This window comes from Lagopus leucura, unplaced genomic scaffold, assembly GCF_019238085.1.
Source record: "Lagopus leucura isolate 7727_CA_CO unplaced genomic scaffold, USGS_WTPT01 Super-Scaffold_100019, whole genome shotgun sequence".
NCBI classification, from domain to species: Eukaryota; Metazoa; Chordata; class Aves; order Galliformes; family Phasianidae; genus Lagopus; species Lagopus leucura.
The window spans coordinates 8,408,923-8,427,674 of NW_024962273.1; the positions used below are offsets into that span (position 1 = coordinate 8,408,923).

The following is an 18,752-nucleotide window of genomic DNA, read 5'->3' on the forward strand; positions in this document are numbered from 1 at the left end:
GGTGTACTTTGGGAAGCTGGGATGAATCAAGTTTCTTTAAGTTCAGCTTACTAGCTCAAAGGTGTCCTTCCTTTTTTCCTGGTTTAGCCATGCTCTCTCCTGCAGTGGGATAGACTTTCTGGCTGTAAGCTTTCTTCAGAAGTAATTGCTGTCTGAAGCTACGATCCCTTGTACTGACTTGACTTCAGGAGTTCTGTAGACGTGATGGAGCTTTGCGTATCTGGTAACAAGGCCCATGCATTGTGGCTGAGCATGGATTCTCCAGTGTTCAGTGACCATGTAACATCAGTAGTAACACAGTGCTTGGCTTCTTGAGGACCAAGCCCTTGTCTCTGTACCACTGTGGACCTAATGTGAATAATCTTAAAATGAATAGTGATGCAAATCTGTTTGATTATTTGACACTTAGCTCTCTGAAGTGATTGGAAATTTGCTGTATAATTTATGTCCACCTTGGAAGATATTTGGCAATTAGCTATCTAGTATTTATGCTTACCAGTTACAATCAAGAATGTTAGATAGTAAATCCGTTCCTCATGCGAGGGGAAGGATTTTAACTGGTCTTGGGGTTTGTATTCTGTAATCTACTTCAGAAGGAAAATAAAAAAAAAAAAATTCTAAATGGTTTTAGGAGATTTTAGCCAACAGATGTTATCAGTGGGAAGACAGTTTTATTGTTATGTTATTTTAATTTGACCCTAGGTGCTGATGAATTTTAGTACCATTCAGATTCCAACTGAGTCCTAACATGGACTTGGTTGAATCAGCCTCCACAGAAATCTTCAAGAAAATACCCAGTGTCCTGGATAGCCTGGTGGAGGAACCTAAAAAGAGACGTGCTATCCCCAGTTACCTGCTAGAATCAAGTAAGTTTGTGTTCTCTGACCGTTCCCCAACCTTGGAGCAATCCTGTAAGTTACTTCGAGGATATTAGATTATTTTTCTCAACTTGTAGGCCAAGCTCCCATCCTATGTCTCCCTGAGAGTCCAAATCATGAGAGATGGAGTCAGGAAAAAAAATAGCAGCTGTACTTATTCTGGCTGACCCGAAAGTTTTGTGGTGGCTTGTTGAAGAGACAGATGCCATGAGATAAACTGGTGAAAGAATCATGGATCTGCTGGGGTAGTAGATGTCACCTTAAGCCTCAATTTAAAGAGTCATGCCTGCTTACCAAGACAAATAAGCTGTTTCCTTTTTCTCTCTGTAATACATTGAGTTCAACATAAATATACTTGCTAAATGTGTCAGTAGTGTGTGTGTGTGTTAGTTGGTTGCCTATTTTCCATGCTTTACTGTCTTTCTCTGTAGAGGTTTATTCAGAACATAAGAAGAGCAATGTTATACAGGCAGAGCCTGCTGTATTACACTATGGAGGGTATGAAGTTGGAAAACATCATCAGCAGACGCTGGTAAGTGTCAGGGCAGGGATCCTCTTGGGGCTTATAAAAGGATAACAGAAGCTGGGCTTATGGTCATGAGGCCATTTGCTCTACAAGTACTCTAAAAGGCAGCACTTAAAATCAGTGGTTTTGTGGTAACGAAACAGACAAGTACCATGCTGTATGCACCACTCTCCTTTAGGGTCTCTGTTTTACTTATTTGTTTCCATGTGCCTGTGTTAGAGTGGCATGTGACCTGCAAGTCATGGACTCATGCTTTAACTATGAAAAGGACTGTTTTCAACATGTACTTGGACAGACCGTCGCTGAGTCTATAACTGTGTTCTCTGGTGCACGGATGTTTAAAACAGCCCTAGCCTTCTTCTAGGAGCAATAGAATTTAAGAAACAAAAGTCAGGGCATAGACGTATTTTTCTTTCTTGTGAACGGTTTGAGTATTTCCTCTTCATCTCTCTGCTTTCCCTTTGTCTGCCTCCTTTATTAATGTGCCTGTGGATGGTTTCATAAAACATACTGTTGGCTTTCTCAGTTGATCTCTTATATTGTAACATCATTTTAGTATTTTTTTTTTTGTTTTACAGAAGCTGATAAATATTTCTGGCAACGTAATAAACCCTCACATTATACCACCCCAGACAAAGTATTTTCAGATTAAATACAACAAAACAGTGAGTGTCAGAAAGCTTTAACATGGCTGTTTGCAGGCAGCACTGTTTGTTTGCAGCTTTTACATGACTTCTATCTTATTTTGGGTCATTTTCTAGCATCGACTCATCCCCGGCTTGTCATATGTGCTTACTGTTGATTTTTGTCCTGATGAGTGGCGTTATTACTATGACTGCATCCGAATTCACTGTCAGGTGAGGATTTATTATGAGAAGCTATACCTAAAGTTCTAGTGGAATGAAGGGACTATTCAAACTTTATGATTACAATAAAGGTACAGTTAATCACTTAGAACTTTGTGGGTTTTATTCCTAGTGAGTCAGGATTTTAGTATTTGGGTTTAAGCATCTTTTTTTTTTTTTTTTTTTTTTTTTTCTCTGTAAATATCCCAGAGCTGTGGATACAAAATAGTCATTATTCTGTAATTATTTTTTTTTTGCCCAGACTTTATGCCACACTTGTGCAGTGTCTTAGCAGAGAAGCACTTGGAGGTGCTTTAGATAGTTACTGAAAGTGTGGTAAAACAGATGGATACTGTAAACAAGCAGAATATCAAGATCCTAAGCAGCCACAGAGATGATATTGAATGTATGCCGTGCTCACTTACCTACCAGCTATTACAGAAACTTGTATTTGGCATAACATTTATTCATTACACTAAATAAATATTCACCCCCTTTCTTTTGCAGGGAGAAGATACCTTAGTCGTTCCTGTGCATGCTTACCCTACTGTGAACGTGTTGGAATTTCCATCATTTATAAATATGTCTGATGTATTGATTGGTCAGAGGTGTGTTAAGGACACAAGTCCTTATAGATGTCCCACTTCTTGTGGGACATGCACCAAACCCGGAAAATCTCATTTTCCCCTGTTTGTACATCTTAAGGTCTTATAAGCTTTAAGGAATTCAGCTACTGTCTGGACTGCAAAACAGTTCTGTGTATGAACTGTTTCAGGCACTCATTCACAGGAAAGTGGATGCTGTACAAACTAAACATACACATAGTTGAAATGAGGTTTAGCTGGTCTATGTTGGTGCTGATTCACTTCATTCATGGTATGGTGAAACAATATAACTGTTGTCTATAATCTGTACACCTTCAAGTGCTATGTCTTTTTAGCACTAGTAAACCCTAAAAAGAACAGATCTTCCTTGTTGAGAAGAATGGTTCTGGAAATTAAACTGTGAGCTGGTAATTGTAAGTGTAATTCAGAGATAGCAAATAGCTAACCTCAATCCAAAGATCAGTCAATCATTAGATTTGTTTCTTCTTTTTGAAAATATTTAACATGATCTTCTGGTAGCATAGACTTCATCTTACTCTGTCTCTGTGGTAGATGTGACACTGACTGCTCTCATGAACAAATAAGTAGTAACTGTTAACAGAAACTGGAAATGGGAAAAGGAGAAAGGAGAACCTGTTGATTAGTGTCTAGTTGTGCTGTGTTTAAAACTATATTGATTTGTACTAATGTAAAGCTCTCTGAAATACCTGTTACTGTGCAGAATTGCATGGTAACTGTTGAATCACAGCCTGAACCACTGATTGAGCACCTGGGGAAAAGATCAGGTCAGCCCTGGGAGCACAGGTGAAGGCGATTCAGTTGTGTGACTGGAAGGGTGGAGCCTGGCTGCACCTCTCTTAGACCTCTTTTAAGGGCTGACTGCCTCTGTAGAAAGGTCTTTGGTTGGAGATGCCTCCCTTGGGGAGCTTTCCCTGTGAATCTAGATCTTCGGAGATGGGTGAGCACTTCTCCTTTTTCTTTGTAACACCATTCCATTGCGCTTGTCCCTTTGTTGTTATGCCTACTGTGTCACCATTCTGGTGTCACCATTCTGCGTTCCATCTTTCTGGTTGTTACAAGAATCCCTGTAACTGTGATCTACAGCTCACTGATATCAATGGAAAAAATCTCTTTTACTTCCAGAAGTGTACGATAAGTCCTACATTCTACCACCCAGCTTTCTCTTTAGGCCCAGAACATCCATTAGGCAACAAAAGGAATGATTGCCACATTTTGAAGGCACTTTGGTTACTGATTTGAAAGCTTCACTACACCTTAAAGCAAATTGCTTTCCCAGTTTGCCATTACATCTTCATGAACAGGTTATATTAAGACAGAGAAAAAAACCCTTGCTGCTATTGTTTATTTCCCTAGCCATTTCAAAATGCACTTTACAAAAGAACACTGTGTATAACATGCGTTCTTTGCTAATCAGCAGGGTAGGATTTCAGTCAAAAAGCAGGAATTAGCCTGGGTAAATTGGACTTGGTTCCTAGGTTGATGGATGGCATTACAACGATGTTTTTGTGTTTCTGTTTGATACTTAAAAACACATACACACAAAGGCAAGGCGGCTTGATAAGATATGTGGTAATACCCCTCCAACAACCACTGTGAAACATAAAAGGCTTTAATGAAAATGAGGCCCTAGCATGATTATTTCTGGGGTGGTCCAGTCATTCTGATGTACTGGAATACTCAATCCTCTTGAAAACTGTGCAGAGTTTAGTATTTTTTTCATCTTCTTCCGCAAGCGTGGTTATGGGATGAGACTGATTTCTGGTTCTGTACTTATTGTGGCTCCAGTTTTGATTGTTTGTACTGACTAGATATTGCTGCATACAAGAATGTAAGGATACAAAAACATAAACTCTGTAAAGTAAATTGTATGAAGTTTTATTTGATCAGATTCTGTGTGGGTCAGAGGAAGTAAGTCAGGATGCAAAATAACTAGCAGGTATATCAAGATGTATATAAGCTGTAGTTTAACTTTTATTTCCTTTTTACTCTCTTTTCAGTAAGGAGTATGTTATCCCGTTGCAGTGCAGCTGCCCAATAGACTTTGAATTCCACATTGATTTTATTCAGCCTCACAGAGCGTTCACTGTCCAGCCGATATCTGGTAGATTGCACCTATTTAAAGTTGAAAATTATTTGAAATTACTGGTGATTAACTGACAAAGTGCTAAACAGCAGTGTTCCTGTCAATGCTGACAACTAAATTGTTAACATTTAAATTAATGCAGTTGCTCAAATAGTCTTCTGAGATTATAAAGCTTCTAATCTATTTTTTTTTCCCCCAGTGTGGAGAACTTATGACCTTAGAAAAAAAAATCTCGCCTGTAGTTATGACAAGTTTGATGTGAACTCTGAATATTTTACGTTTTCTGATTTTTGGATGTGTCATCCCTCTTTAGAAGTAGTATTTATACTCTACTGGATGTGTGGTTCACAAAGGTGAACTATGCTACTGCTTTGGTTTGGGTCATTCCTTCAGAATAATATTCCTTCTGACTGTGTATTTTAAATAGTTGCAATATATCAAGGGAGGACAAGGGGTAGTGGTTTTAAGCTAACTGGTAGTAATGGAAAGACGCTTTGAGATCTGAAACATTTTCCAGGCCTACTGCCATCAACTTAAACACTACTATTGTTTTTAAAATGTAGTACAGAATTCATTTGAGCATACTTAAGTGGGCTCATGTTTAGATGAACTCTTACTGTTTTTCTTCCTTAATCACAGGAATTATTCCAGGAAATGGGAAAGAGGAAGTAACTGTGAAATACTCACCCCTTGAGTATGGAACAGCACAAATGAAAATGCAGTTACTGATTTCACAGTTCCACTCAGAACCCTATGTATGTGTGTTCACAGGAACATCAACACCCCATTTGGGTCAAATGTATGTGTGGCTGACTGCTCTTTGCCCAGTTCTAAAAGATACCATGCAATAGTATTTAATGCTGTTGTGCTATGATCATTTTAGGCATTTGTATCTGTGGTGACTTAAAATGCACTGATGTCACTTACAAGCTAATGTTAACAAGTGTTAATACTTCTACCTGGTTTCTTACATCATTCACTGAGAATGCACTTCCTCTGAATAAGCTTAAACTGTTGCAAAATAATGTTAAATATCCTTAATCCTTGAATAATATAATACCCTATATCCTTGAATATCTTCAGCTTATGATGCCTGATGTGTGTTATTCTTATTGCTGAGGCCTTGCAAGATACGTTTTTTTGAGCTTTACCTAATTTTTTTTTTGTGAACTATGAAATTAGCCAGATTAGGAAGTTTGATTCCACTTGTAATTTGGAAAAGTATTTCCAGTGTCCTTGTATGTCTAGAAGGGATATAAATTCATGCAATAAGATTAGATACCACTTACAGAGTACTTAGCAATGTTTTTCCTTCTGCTGCCTAGAAAAGAACCGTTTGAAAAACAACAAAAGCGTCCAGAGAAAAAAGCAGTGTCTGTTGGAAAATCACTGGTGTGGAGAAGAGACAAATTCAGCCTACCGCGATCCAAGGCTATTCAAAAAGTAAAGGTGTGAGGAAATAAGTGCAAGTTCTTTCCTGGACTGAAAATCTTTCTTGCTTCTGTTTCTTGTTATTAATTTATATCTCTTAGGAAATTGAATACCAGAACCTGAAATTCCCCACAGACTTGTCAAATCCATATGCTGTAGCTACTGTTTTGAATCAGGAACCAGGCAAATTGAAGATTAAGAACTTGAAAGAAGGTAACATAGTTAAGCAGCATAAGCTCAGTTTTATCAGTATTTCCAGATTTCTGTTTAGAAACTTTGCATTAGAATTGCTGAGATTATGTGATTGTTATTTCTGTAAGAAATTCACTTTACCTGAAGTAGCCTGTGCATTAATGAATTCAGTGATCACCATGGGTGTTATTTCCCAATTAAAAATTCAATCTAGTATGTGGCTTTCTGATATTCTTGCAGTCCTTTGCCAAGGCAATGAAGGAATAAAAACAAGGCAGATGAAGGAAGCAGTATTTGAGCTAAAAGTCAAACAAAACATTAAGGAAGAGGAAGCAAATAATCTGAAGTGGTAAGTGTTAATTAAAACACAGATTTGCTTGACTAAGGCCTCTGTGAATGATGTATGCAATATGCACTGGTTCGTAATGCGGCCATTTCGTGTCCTGATAGACCTGTTTTACAGTTAAGAAACCGTTGTTTTATTTTTCTTTTCATCCCTCCTGCCTAAAAGCAACACGAGTGTACCCAATGATACCTTTGATTGTATTACAGTTGCATTCAGGAACTTCCTGAAAACTTTATTCATCTAACTTCGCACATTCCATCCTGCTTTGTGCCTTTTTGTTATGGTTGTCAGTAAGTCAAGGCTAAAATATGTAATGGTGTGAATAAAGTTGCGCATCAAAAGGTGGAAAGCAAAATTCATAACCATGCGTAAGCATACTGGGGTTTCACTTGTGGAATTGCTCTTTAGCTGAATACTACAGACCCCTAAATGTCTTAGGAACAGGAGAGTCAGCCTTTCAAACTTAAAATAAAACAAACAGTACATTAAGTAAAATGTTTTTCTTCCTTCTACTGGAAATACAGGCAAGTTCGTAAAGGCAAAGATCCAATATCTGCAGAATTTAAAAGGGAGGTTATTGAAAATCGACAAAAGGAAGAAGAGCAATATAAGGTTAGTCTTTGTTGTTTTTTCTATAAATTCAGAATTGAACTCATACTTTCAGACTACATGCAGTGCACTAGTGAATTGTATTATGCTCTTCACATATTCAGTTTTTCGTAGTGCATTGATACAAACCCATGTCAGTTGAATTTCCTCATGCATTTATATCTTTATTTCTTTGTATCAGTGTTACTGAGAGAGTTTTTTCTTGGAGGTGGACAGAGGGAAGGATAAGCTACTAAGTTATTAATGGAACTGTAATTAGATATTTGCTCAACCTGTAGGTTTCCATGTAGCTACATCGCATTGCAGCAGTCCTTTCAGCGCTGTGGATGCAGTCAGCCTTCTGTTTATGCTGTACCTTTCTGAATGACTCGCTATTGAAGAGCTAAACCCAGTCAGTACTCTCATACAGTGCCTTAGGAAGATAATTCAGCATGTTCTGCTATACCTTTGCTCTCATGGCCTTTTGATTTCTTTCAGTCACCCCAGACTGCAGTCTGTCTTCTGTGGAGGTGACAGCAACAATAGGTAGTGACAGAAAATATTTGTCCACATATGGCACAGCCCTCAGGGACTTCTTCCTCCTATCTTGCCTTGTAGACATACAGCCAGCTTCTGATTCCCACTGAGTTCCAAGGCATTGGTTATGGCAGTAAAATTATTTATAGACAGGATCAAGGCTCAATTTATACACTGAATTAAGCATGAATAAATTCAAACATTATTTTTAATAATAGCAAAGGAGGAAATAAGTAAAAAAAAACAAACCCACAATCTAGAATGTTAGCTTGTTATATCATTGAATTAAATGTATAATCACGTTGTTTAGAAACATTTACATACTTATCTGTTGGTTGTAGTATCTGTGGATGTCTCTTGGTCCAAAAAGAACATTATTTTACTTTGTTTAACTTACTGCAAGGTTGTAATAATCACTCACTGAAAGAGAGTGAAGTCTGTGTTTTGTGAAGTGCTTGTAGAGTGTTACATGGTGAGTTTCCACTAATTGTAAATGAGGAAAAAAAAGAAATCACTGAATATTTTGCATTAATGAGATTATTTTTCTTGGTGACAAATTAGATCCAAAGAGGAGATCCTATCATAGAAGAGGAGTTTCAAAGGAACAAAGTAGAGGTTTCTTCCAGACGTGTTTTCCGGCTTGTTGAGCAGGTTTGTTTCTTTGCTTTTATCACTTGCTAAGCTAAAAAACAGCCGTAAATATTTGTCACTCAATGCTTTTCCTCCTAGTATGGCCATTTCTGAATCAATGTCCTGTTCCCCATTTTACTGCCATAAAGCCAGCAGTGAGCTGCATGCACAGCTCATCTTCTCATTCTGGTATTCTAATACCAATACTAATGTGAGAGACAACTAGAAATCTACAAATATAACCTGAGGTTCATACTGCTCGTTCCTGAGAGCTTTCACAGGAGTAGCATTCTCATACTTTAACGTGAAATTAAGCAAATCACAAGTTTTGTGACCTTTATCTTGCAGGTTGAATTGACAAGAGTTCTGGTAACTAGGGTTGTTTTTGTCTCTGTGGTAATTGCTAGGATTCATTTCCTGGAATAATTGGGAACTTTGTTTAATAAATAGTCTGCTATTGAAGGAATAATGGATGAATCATTTCTGCTTGCTTCTTACAGAACATCATAGCTGTGGTAGCTGGTTTGTTTCTGTTCTCTTATGCCTGTTAAGTGTTGAAAATTGTTTGGCGAGTACAGCATGGGGTTGTGTGCAATTCTGAGCACCTTCCTAATCTAAATTTTGGTTGAGTGGCTATTCTCTTGTGGAGAAGTACTGTACTATAGCATCGATGGAGTCCCATCTGGTGCTGTGTTTTTCTGTCACATCAATCTAAAACTGAAGAGATTCGAGGTGTTAAATGTAAATATTGCCTCTATCTCAAGTATGTCCAAAGCAAGAGGTAATTAGATGTTGGGGGGTTATTCTGGTGAATTGTTTCTCTAGTTTTACTGTGATCTTTCACCCTCCTGTAAGTTTTTATTCCAAGCTATTATTGGAGAGAAATGCTAAATTTGCTGGGCCTTCATTCTGAACCCTTACTGTTATTCCAACTTCACGTTTGTGCAGGATGAAGTATGTACTCACTGGAGACCTGGTCCATTCTTCCTACTGTCTGTCTGCCCACGTATTGGACTCCACTCTTAGTAGGTGGCTGTCCTTTATTTGTGAATGAAGACCGTGCTATATTACCTCTGCACTCACCATATTGCATCTGCAGTATTTGATTACCTTACTTTAGGACTCGCAGTGAAAAATTCTGCTTACATGCAAGTAGGGTGACAGGGACCTGGAATGAAGTAATTTGATTGAACGTTTTTTGCTTAACTTCATTTCAGAATTAGGAGATAACGTAGGGATTCTGCCAAGGATGGAGGAAATCCATCCCTTGATCCTTTTTTTTTTTCCTTTTAAATATCATGCAGCATCCAAATGTTCATCCCACATTTGACTTGCTCTGTAATGACCCTTGGGCAAACAGAAAAAGGATGTTGAGGAAATTCCAACAAGCAGCATACAAGGTAATGTGAACACCTAGAATGCAGTGTGATAGCGTAGTGCCTTGGAAACAGCACAAAAGAGCATGCAGACTAGCACATAACAAGATTTCTTAGCTAGCTAGGGATTTGATGGTTCATTAGTTGTCTCTGCTTCACCAGAAATTAAGGATCTGGAGTGATTATTGTCCTTAGGTGTTGGTTAAAGATTTAAAAAAACAAAAAACAAACAACAACAACAAAAAAACACAAACAAACAAAAAAACAACCACGAAACTACAACAATCAATCAATACTAACAAAGTGTGGAAGAATTTAGTTGTTTTTTTTTTTTAAGTAAAAAATACTTTTGAACAAAAAGGGAAGACTTCAAAATGCATATAGAATGCTATGACCAGTTTTAGGACCTCAGTATAAAAAAATATATCAGTAAAATGGATTTACATCAGTATAAGTCTGTCAAGGTGCCTGGAGTCTGGGTAGTGCAGAGACACTGAGGTAACTGGACTTACTCTGCTGAAGACGAAAAGTGGTGGGAGTGGACAGCAACTTTCAACTCCTTTGAGGAGGTTATTGAAGCCAGCCTCTCTGCTGTGGTCTATGGTGGGAACACAGGAAACAATGGGCATAAATTCTAATAAAAGAGTTATGGTCTGTTTATAAGGAAAGCCTTTTTTCACAGAGAGAAGCTCTTAGAAGTAAATGGCCCAGATAGTTTGTACAGTCCATTTCTTTTGTGTAATGTTGCTGTGGAGTTAAATTTCTTTCAAAAGCAATTTTTCTCCATTTTATCCCTTCTGAACAGAAAAGTGTAGCAAAAATTCTGAAACAGGTGGTCTGGGTGACCTTTGTAGTATACAGCTGTCACGTATGCATATCGCTATGACTGTAAATCTTAGGATGTTAAGCTTAATATTATACTTAAATATAAAATAATTCCTTCAGATTGTGATTCAGTCTCGTCTAAATCATTTACTGCTTCTGTTCCGTGGGCTGACAAGGGAAGACAGAGATTTGGAAGAAGGCTCCATATCTGGTAAGGAGCAGAAGATGCAGTTGATAGGTAGATTGACAATGAGTTATTGATAATTTGTGTTAAGCTATGGTATGTCTGGTGCATCAAATACATGTTGATATATATGCATAAATAGTCCCTACAGAGGGGTCTTCAAGCAAAAAACAGATGTGTGACACAGTGGAAATGGCTGTTGTAAAAAGACATGTTTTTATACATGCATGTTATACACATTATTCATGATATTTATAGAGCAGCCACAATTGGTAGTAGTGGAGACTGAAGAGGATTTGTGTTTCTTATTGTATGTCACCTCATACATGCACTGTTTAACAACTGTTGGAACACCTTTCCATATCAGCCCGTCTGCCTGTGTGAACAGGCACTCTTTAGTTCCCCATATGCAGGAGTTGCAGGGGTGCTTGAAGTAGGAGGCGTAGTAGAGGTGTTCTGACTTATTTCTGCCTTGTTGAGTGAAAATAGAGCACCTTACTTGAATGGGTGGGCTGTAATGTGGAAATCAGATCTGTTTATTAGTTGAAGGTTTTGTGCACACTACCATACAGATGGACTTTAGGAAGGATTACCTTGCTTTTTCTATTAAAATGCATAAACCTGTCCTGTGTTAGGAAGATCTTTAAATATGTTTTGTGTCTTGATTCTATTTCTGAAGCAGTGTTGAATTGTATTACAAAATCTTAATATTTGCTTTCCATTCCTGACAGAAAATGGGAGTTTCAGCCAAATAGAGAAGAGAGAAGAATGCAAATGCATTTCTTCCAGCATATCAGAAGATCTAATGTTACCTTCTCAGTTCCCCTTTTACAGTTCCCGCAAATTACACCGTGATTTGGTAGGTATAGTAACCAAAATGGTGGCCACTACTCAAAAAATTTGTTGGTGATGTTGGCCCTAGGCCCAGTACAGTTTTTTTCTTTTTTATCCTTTACAACATAACTGGTGTTGTGGAGTTCCAAGGAGTTAGTTCAGGACTTCAGATTTATTGAGAGTGCTGCTGAAAGCAGTTAAAATATCTGCATTCTCTCAATTTCATTCTGAAATTATATTTAATATATTAATGGCCAAAGTTAGTTAAAATCTGTGATTTTTGCCCAGGAAAACGAATTTTAAAAGGAACTGAAGTGCCCTAGGAAGGGCAGAGGAAGTATTAAAATGTTTGCATAATTATCTAGTATGTTTTCAGATAGCCATGCTGATGAACTACTGTCAATGCAAAACAAAATGTCCACCATGTAAGGGGGGTTAAAATACCGTACTCTTCCAGGAATTTGATGCCCTTGGCCCAATTCCTGTCAAACGTATAGATGTGAAAATGAAACGCTTCCTTCCCTCTTACAGCTTGAAGGTGAGTCAGTACAGCTCCCTGTTTCTCTCTTTCACCAGTCCAGTTAGATGTGTTTTCTACCTGATTCAGTGACATCAATGGGCATCAAGTCTTGAAATGTGTAATACTGTGGGTTGTTCTAACTTTGAGTTCAGAAACAGTTTTTTTTCTCCTGACCTCTAAAGCCTTCCCTCTCAGATTTTTGAATAACGTAAGTCCAAATTCCACTCCTTATCAAAGTGAGAATACTTCCTCAGATTCAAATCAGTGAAGGTTTTGGCTCAATTTCCTCTTCCTTTGTTATTTTTTTTTTCCACAGTTGTTATAACAAGTATAGAAACTTTCTATTAATGTCCTTATTCTTCACCTACCAGTGTTAAATTATATTGCTTGATAGAGCTTTTCTCCACCTCATTAAGTTCAGTATATTTGATCACAAAAGTGCTAATCCCACAGTCTTTCATAGAAAAGAAATGTTCCTTAATGCACTCATTCCATTTGCCCCGGTTAAGTACAGCTTCTCAAAATTTTGGTTGTATTCTGCATAGTAGAATGGCAATCTGAATATCTTTTCTCACAGATATGTGATGTGTCTGTGACAAAGCTGGAAAGTTCCATTCCATCTGCGAGTTTATAAAAAATGATTATTGTCATATCCTGCAGCATCTTTTTCTCCTTTGTGCTTAGGTTCCTCAGCATATCAGCATCATAAAGTATCAGCCATTCCGTGCACACCGTACAGCTGCAAGTTATAAAACTCAAAAACTTTGCCGAGCTCTGAGACACGGAGCCCAGGTAACAGATCATTTCTAATATAAACTTGCCTTGATGAAGTCATTCCCACTTCTGTATTTCTACAATTGATTAATTTTGTTCCAACATTTTACAACGAAAGACTCCACGTGCTCTGAAAACCTTTGATGTCTGTGTTTATTCAAGGATGAGTTGGTTCAAGTAGTTGCTTCTCCTAAGGACTATCACAAGCCATCATCTGAAGAAGTAGCAGAAAGAGATATCAGCCTTTTAAAATTGGTTCCTCCCCAAGCTTTAGTCTACCCTACAGAGAGCAACCCTCTTCGCATTTTTGTAAGTAGAAGTTGGCTTTCACAAAGTGGGAAGGGACGTGAAAGGGTGTTTATTAGTGGTCAGTTCTCTTACTCAGATTGGTATTTAAAACCACCTGTCAGTGTGATAATCCCTTATGGTGCAGGCCCTAGTAGGTGGGAACCACAGAGCTCATCCTGCAGAGAGTGACACCATTTCATTTTGACGTGGAATTTGGATCAGGTTAGGGGGGAGGGCTGGTAATACAAAATTGCCTGTGAGGGCAGTGAACTGGTCCTAGACTCCAAAAATGCTCACTAATCCCAGGATTCCCTGATACACCTTGGGGCCTCTCCCTTCTCCATTTGTTTCTTCATCTGCACAGTAGAAAAGAAGCCATAATCTTGGCATCTCAGCCCTTCTATGACTTCATACTCTTGTCCAAGTTAGTAGGACAGATTCAGTCTTATCTTCAGCCAGGATACCGTGCTTCTGCCTGATCCTTAAGTAGACTGAGAAAAGTGAAGGTAGGCAGTTTGTTAGCACTGCATCCTGCTGCCTTAGTTTCCATTAGTTTTCATAGCATATCAAAGCCATATTTCCAATTATTTGGCATAGAAAAATCATAGCCAGGTGTGTGGGAGGGTTTTCTCTTACTTGCTTTTCACATAGATTGTGCTACATGGCACCAACTGCAGAAGGTATTTTCCACACAGTGCAGCACAGCCTTAGAGGGTCCCTAGGTGATTGTGAGAGGGCAGAGACAGCTGTATGGTTCAGTGAAGTGCTGTACATGGGTACAGGCAGCATCTCCATGGCAGCATGGTGCTGTGCCTGAGTTGAGTGGCTGTCTTTCAGTGTTAGCTAAAATGGCCCAAAGCCCAGTGTGCTGGTCTGGTGGTCTTGGCATAACACTTATAACTTGTACCCACTGAATGCAGCCAGGACTCCAATGGACTTACTGATGAAATCTTCTGTGTATCCCTCATCCCTTTGTCATGTCAGTGTAAGATCCAGGCCTGATCCCATGTTACCCAGCATTGAACTAAATGCAGAAACAGATGCTAGTGCAGTGAAATAGATGGTAAAATGCTCACTTCCACTACAGCAAGGTCAGTTCCATTCCTTGGATTCTGAACTGTTCAGAGAACCAACATTAGATTTGGGAGTAAATAAGTTGTTGGATTTTTGTCAGCAGAACATGAATAAACAAGGCAGATTATGGGTCTGTGATGCAGGGAAGAGACAGTTGATCAGGGTCACACTGAACCATGAAGTCATAATAAGTGTGAGTTTAGGAAGACTATATTAATGTAAGACCTGAATTTTCATCAGTTTAGTTCTTTGTTGTGCTCAGAATTTTTTTTTTTTTTAAATAACCTTCTGTTTTTAGAACCCCACTCCAGGATTGTTTCCACTTTTACCTCCTTTAACTTACTGTGAAACAAATATTGAGTATCATCTTTGTCCTCATCCGAAATATACCTTTACCAAGGAGTGCCCCAAAGGATCCAGTATTCCAATCACACAAAAAAAGTTTCTGCATCACAAGGTATGGCCTTTGTAGTTTATTGTACGAGTAAAAATTGTGTGCACCTAAATAATCAGTGCATGGATCAGAGTAACTTGTTATTATTAGACTTGAATTATCTCTGAGTGTTTCTCTGCTCTTTCTTTTTGCCGTCTATTGTATTTTCATGACCTTGCAGTGGAGGTAGTATCTTTTAAATATGGAGAAATGTAGGTCTCCACATTTGCTTCTCAACCAAGAAGTTAGATGCTCTGTCCTGCAAGCTTCTCTTTCCACTGCATGATGTTTTAGAAGGCTAATAGCACTTGTAATTTCAGGAAGTGATTTGTGGAGTAATGGACTGGAGGCGATTCTTACCAGTGGTGTATTTGACATTTCCTAACACTCCCATATCAACAAGTACAACATCTAGGTAAGAAAAACACTGAGTAGACAGGGCCTCTCACCTGCAATTTCGGCTGCTTGAAACTACATGACTGGTGACCAGTCCCAGAGGTAGAAGTGGGCCTATGGGTTGACTTGCTTGCTTCTCAGCAATCTAAAATGAATGATAACCCCTACTCACTCTCCTTGGAGGGTGGGTTAAGTTTAATGCCTAGCCCTGGATTCAGTCTGGACTTTTGGTAACATCTGCACTGAATGCATTTTGATTCAGTACCAGAAGGCTCCAGGAAGTACGAACTGTGTTTGTCCTGCAGAACTATGAATAATAAAACCTTTTAACATGTGGGCACCTGAACGCATGTTGGTAGCCAGCATCTCTCAGGCTCATACTGCATGCATTTCTGGTGTACTATTTTTGTTCCAGGATAATTTAAAAACAATAATCTTCTCTGTAACTACAGCTACTTCTGTGAAGCTTCACAATGTAAACGTTAACTGCAGTTACTCTCTGCTCATCTTAAATACCATTTCCATCACAGGGACCCTTACAGCTTAGATATGCTTCCAAGAGATGTACCACCAGTGCTGTATAACTTGCCTGAGAGAGACAGAGAGAATATAATTGACCTGTAAGTTTCTCCTCTTTTATGTTCAATGTGATTTATTGTCTTAATTGCTTGTGTGGATGTGTCTAAACATTTTCTGAAAGATTATTGAAGGCAAAAGCACATAGTGTGTCTGGAATAAGACATATTTTTGGTTTTGTTGTCTAAAAAATTTTAAGTACTGATTGTTCTTTATATTAATGGTTTTAGTGGGACAGATGAAAATGAATTTGAAGTGCTTCTTACTCCAGAGATGCTGAGTGCTGAATTTCCACAAATTGAGCAGATGATCTCAGAAGAAGGCAAAATAAAATCAGCAAAAGAAGAAAGGTAAGTAGAATTTGAAATTAGAGAAGAGGAATGGGAAGGACTCTGAAGACGTCTCCTTCAGAATTATGGAGATAGCTGTACTGAGATGCTGTAGGGTGTCTGTCACTGAGTGGGTTGCAGAGCTGGCTCTTTGAGCAAATCAGAAGACTCCTGTATTAAATTTTGCACTGTAAGTACGATCTCAGAATTGGAGTTATGAAAACAGATTTTAAAATGACACCCTGGCCTGCATGTCTTTAACTTCAGTTTTATCATGAAGCTAACCTCTCACAGAGACAAATTCTGCCAGCTGCCTCCAGTACTGTCAGGCTGATGTACTCAGTTTGTAGTTCAGCACAGAAATCTTGAGGATTAGGAAAGCTGAGAAAAAGAGGATCTGTAAGGAAGTTGATTATTACCACAGTGGTTTTAGAAAGGTACAAGGCTGCCCAGCAGTGCTGTGGGGCTGGAATCAGAAGTGGATGAAGTATGTGAAATTTGGGGGTATGTGATGTTACAAGAAGGATGCAAGGAGGCATATCAGCTGGTAAGTGGAACACTGGGGGCAGTGGACTTGAGTGGTAGGCAGTATAGGTGAAATAAGTGATTTCAGAGGAACACAGGAGAAATTGCTGAAGTAGAACCTGGTGTTTTCACAGATACCTTGTGTGTCTTTCTGAATTGATGTTTCCATCCAACCGATGCAGTCTCTTTAAAGTGGTCATGACAATGCTTAGATGCTTATCTACTCAGGATGCGCGTAACTGCCTGAAACTGAGAGTTCTCACCACGAGATTCCGAAGTCTCTTTTTTTCTTTGATTTTAGAGGGAATGACTGATATCCAGATCTTCTGCATCTGTCAGCCGTTAAACTTTAAAACAGTGCTGAGTATGAGATCTCTGACAGAACACTGATTGCTGTATTGTGATTACCTCAGCATTGATTGAAAGTAATTCACTGTAAAAACATGTGTGTCTGACCCTGCTGCTTTTTGCATCTTATGACACTTTGCTTATCAGAACATGGGGATTTGATATAGCCTATGTAACAAAATAATCATCCTTTTCCTGCACAGTTGTACACTGTTGGGTGGATGGGTACAGTGTACCTTTTCTGGGGCAGTAGTTCTGTAATCATAAGGTTTGTTCTTTTGGTGTTTTCTTCAAAACTGACAGTATTTTTCCATATTAAACACCTCTAGGTATCTATATTTCATATATTCATTTCATTCAAATTTGTCTGTGTCTGAATCATTTGAGCAGTCTCTTTTAGTTGAGGTTTTTCAGTATATGTTACATCTAATAGGACACGCACCAAAATGTTACTAGCAAGCAGTGAAGTCCAAGTCCTTTCTTTTATCACTGGAAGGTTCTTCACTGTTACCAATGGGTAACACTGTGCTCCTCTGCAGCAGCTTCCACACTTTATCCTTTAGGCAAATAATTTTTTTTTGTTCTGGCCATTGCAATATGCCTCTTCATAGACAAAAAAAAAAAACTCTACTTAGTATGTGTTTATTTATCAGATGGTTAATTTTTCTAACTGGCCAAATAGAGTGAATGCTTTTTTTTTTTTTTTTTTTTTCGTAACTTGACTCTTTGCAGATCTGCATAAGTAATGGAAAACTGTCTGTGGTCAATATTAAAAAAAGAGAGAAAATGTGTGTCCCTTCCTTTGTTTTTGCCCACACTGCTAAGTAGCTTCCCTGGCTATTATAAATACAAATAATCTTTTAAACTTCTTGCAGAGACCCACACAAGCATCCTGATGGAAATTTTCAACTCCAAGACAACGGACTCAGAGGAAGGGTTCAAAAACAGATGGAGAAGATGAAGATGAAAGCACTAAATAAAACCCTTATTCTTGAATAAAAATAATTCTATGAAATCTGTGGTTTGCGACAGTTCACCCTGTAAATATGTGAGGCCTCCTTTGTCACAGTTATATCTACTTGTATTCAGTGAGTTCAGCAGCTACTTATGCAAATAAAAGAGAACCACCAGCAACGTTACTTCTATCAAGAACTCTGTGTGATAACTTCCCAAACACAGTAACTGCTCCTATGACAACCCTCAGCCATGGGCCTGCTTGTTTTTTTTAATGGTGTGAAGGATCAGAGAACCACAGTATTACCTTGTAAATAGCTTGGTGATTAATCTACAGCTCATTATTTTTAAATAAAATTTGAGAAGCGCTAATGAGCAAATTCTTCAGATTGTTGTTGTTATTGCCTATCCTTAAATTTCTGCAGGTATGTCAGTCTTGACTCTAAATAATAAACTTGAGATTCTTAATGAAATGGAAGACTTGAACACTGTTACTATCCATAAAGATGATGTCCAAGGAGATTTAATTAGCTGTTCAGGTGTTTGATTGAATGCACAGGTTTCTTGACAAAAGGGGGTGTGGATTGGAATGATGAAATCCAGAGCTTCAGGAGAGAATTCTGATGCTCCAGAT

At 38.4% G+C, this 18,752-nt stretch overlaps 1 protein-coding gene across 2 annotated transcripts; it reads left to right on the top strand.

Annotated features, from left to right (window-relative positions):
* The first annotated feature begins 704 nt into the window (after positions 1-704).
* On the top strand, positions 705-18,505 carry CFAP221 (cilia and flagella associated protein 221). Of its 2 annotated transcripts, none has more exons than XM_042877868.1 (23): positions 705-866; positions 1,310-1,410; positions 1,983-2,069; positions 2,166-2,261; positions 2,757-2,857; positions 4,873-4,976; positions 5,598-5,757; positions 6,284-6,407; positions 6,491-6,602; positions 6,822-6,930; positions 7,443-7,539; positions 8,614-8,703; positions 9,987-10,082; positions 11,004-11,094; positions 11,799-11,926; positions 12,359-12,439; positions 13,106-13,213; positions 13,358-13,504; positions 14,856-15,014; positions 15,311-15,405; positions 15,917-16,006; positions 16,193-16,312; positions 18,040-18,505. In XM_042877868.1, the coding sequence occupies exons 1-23, from the start codon at positions 749-751 to the stop codon at positions 18,161-18,163; spliced, it is 2,538 nt and encodes an 845-aa protein (XP_042733802.1). In that variant the 5' UTR covers positions 705-748; the 3' UTR covers positions 18,164-18,505. The 2 variants fall into 2 exon arrangements, with proteins under 2 accessions (XP_042733802.1, XP_042733803.1); XM_042877869.1 differs by having other exon boundaries at positions 706-866; positions 7,452-7,539.
* Positions 18,506-18,752: the final 247 nt, after the last annotated feature.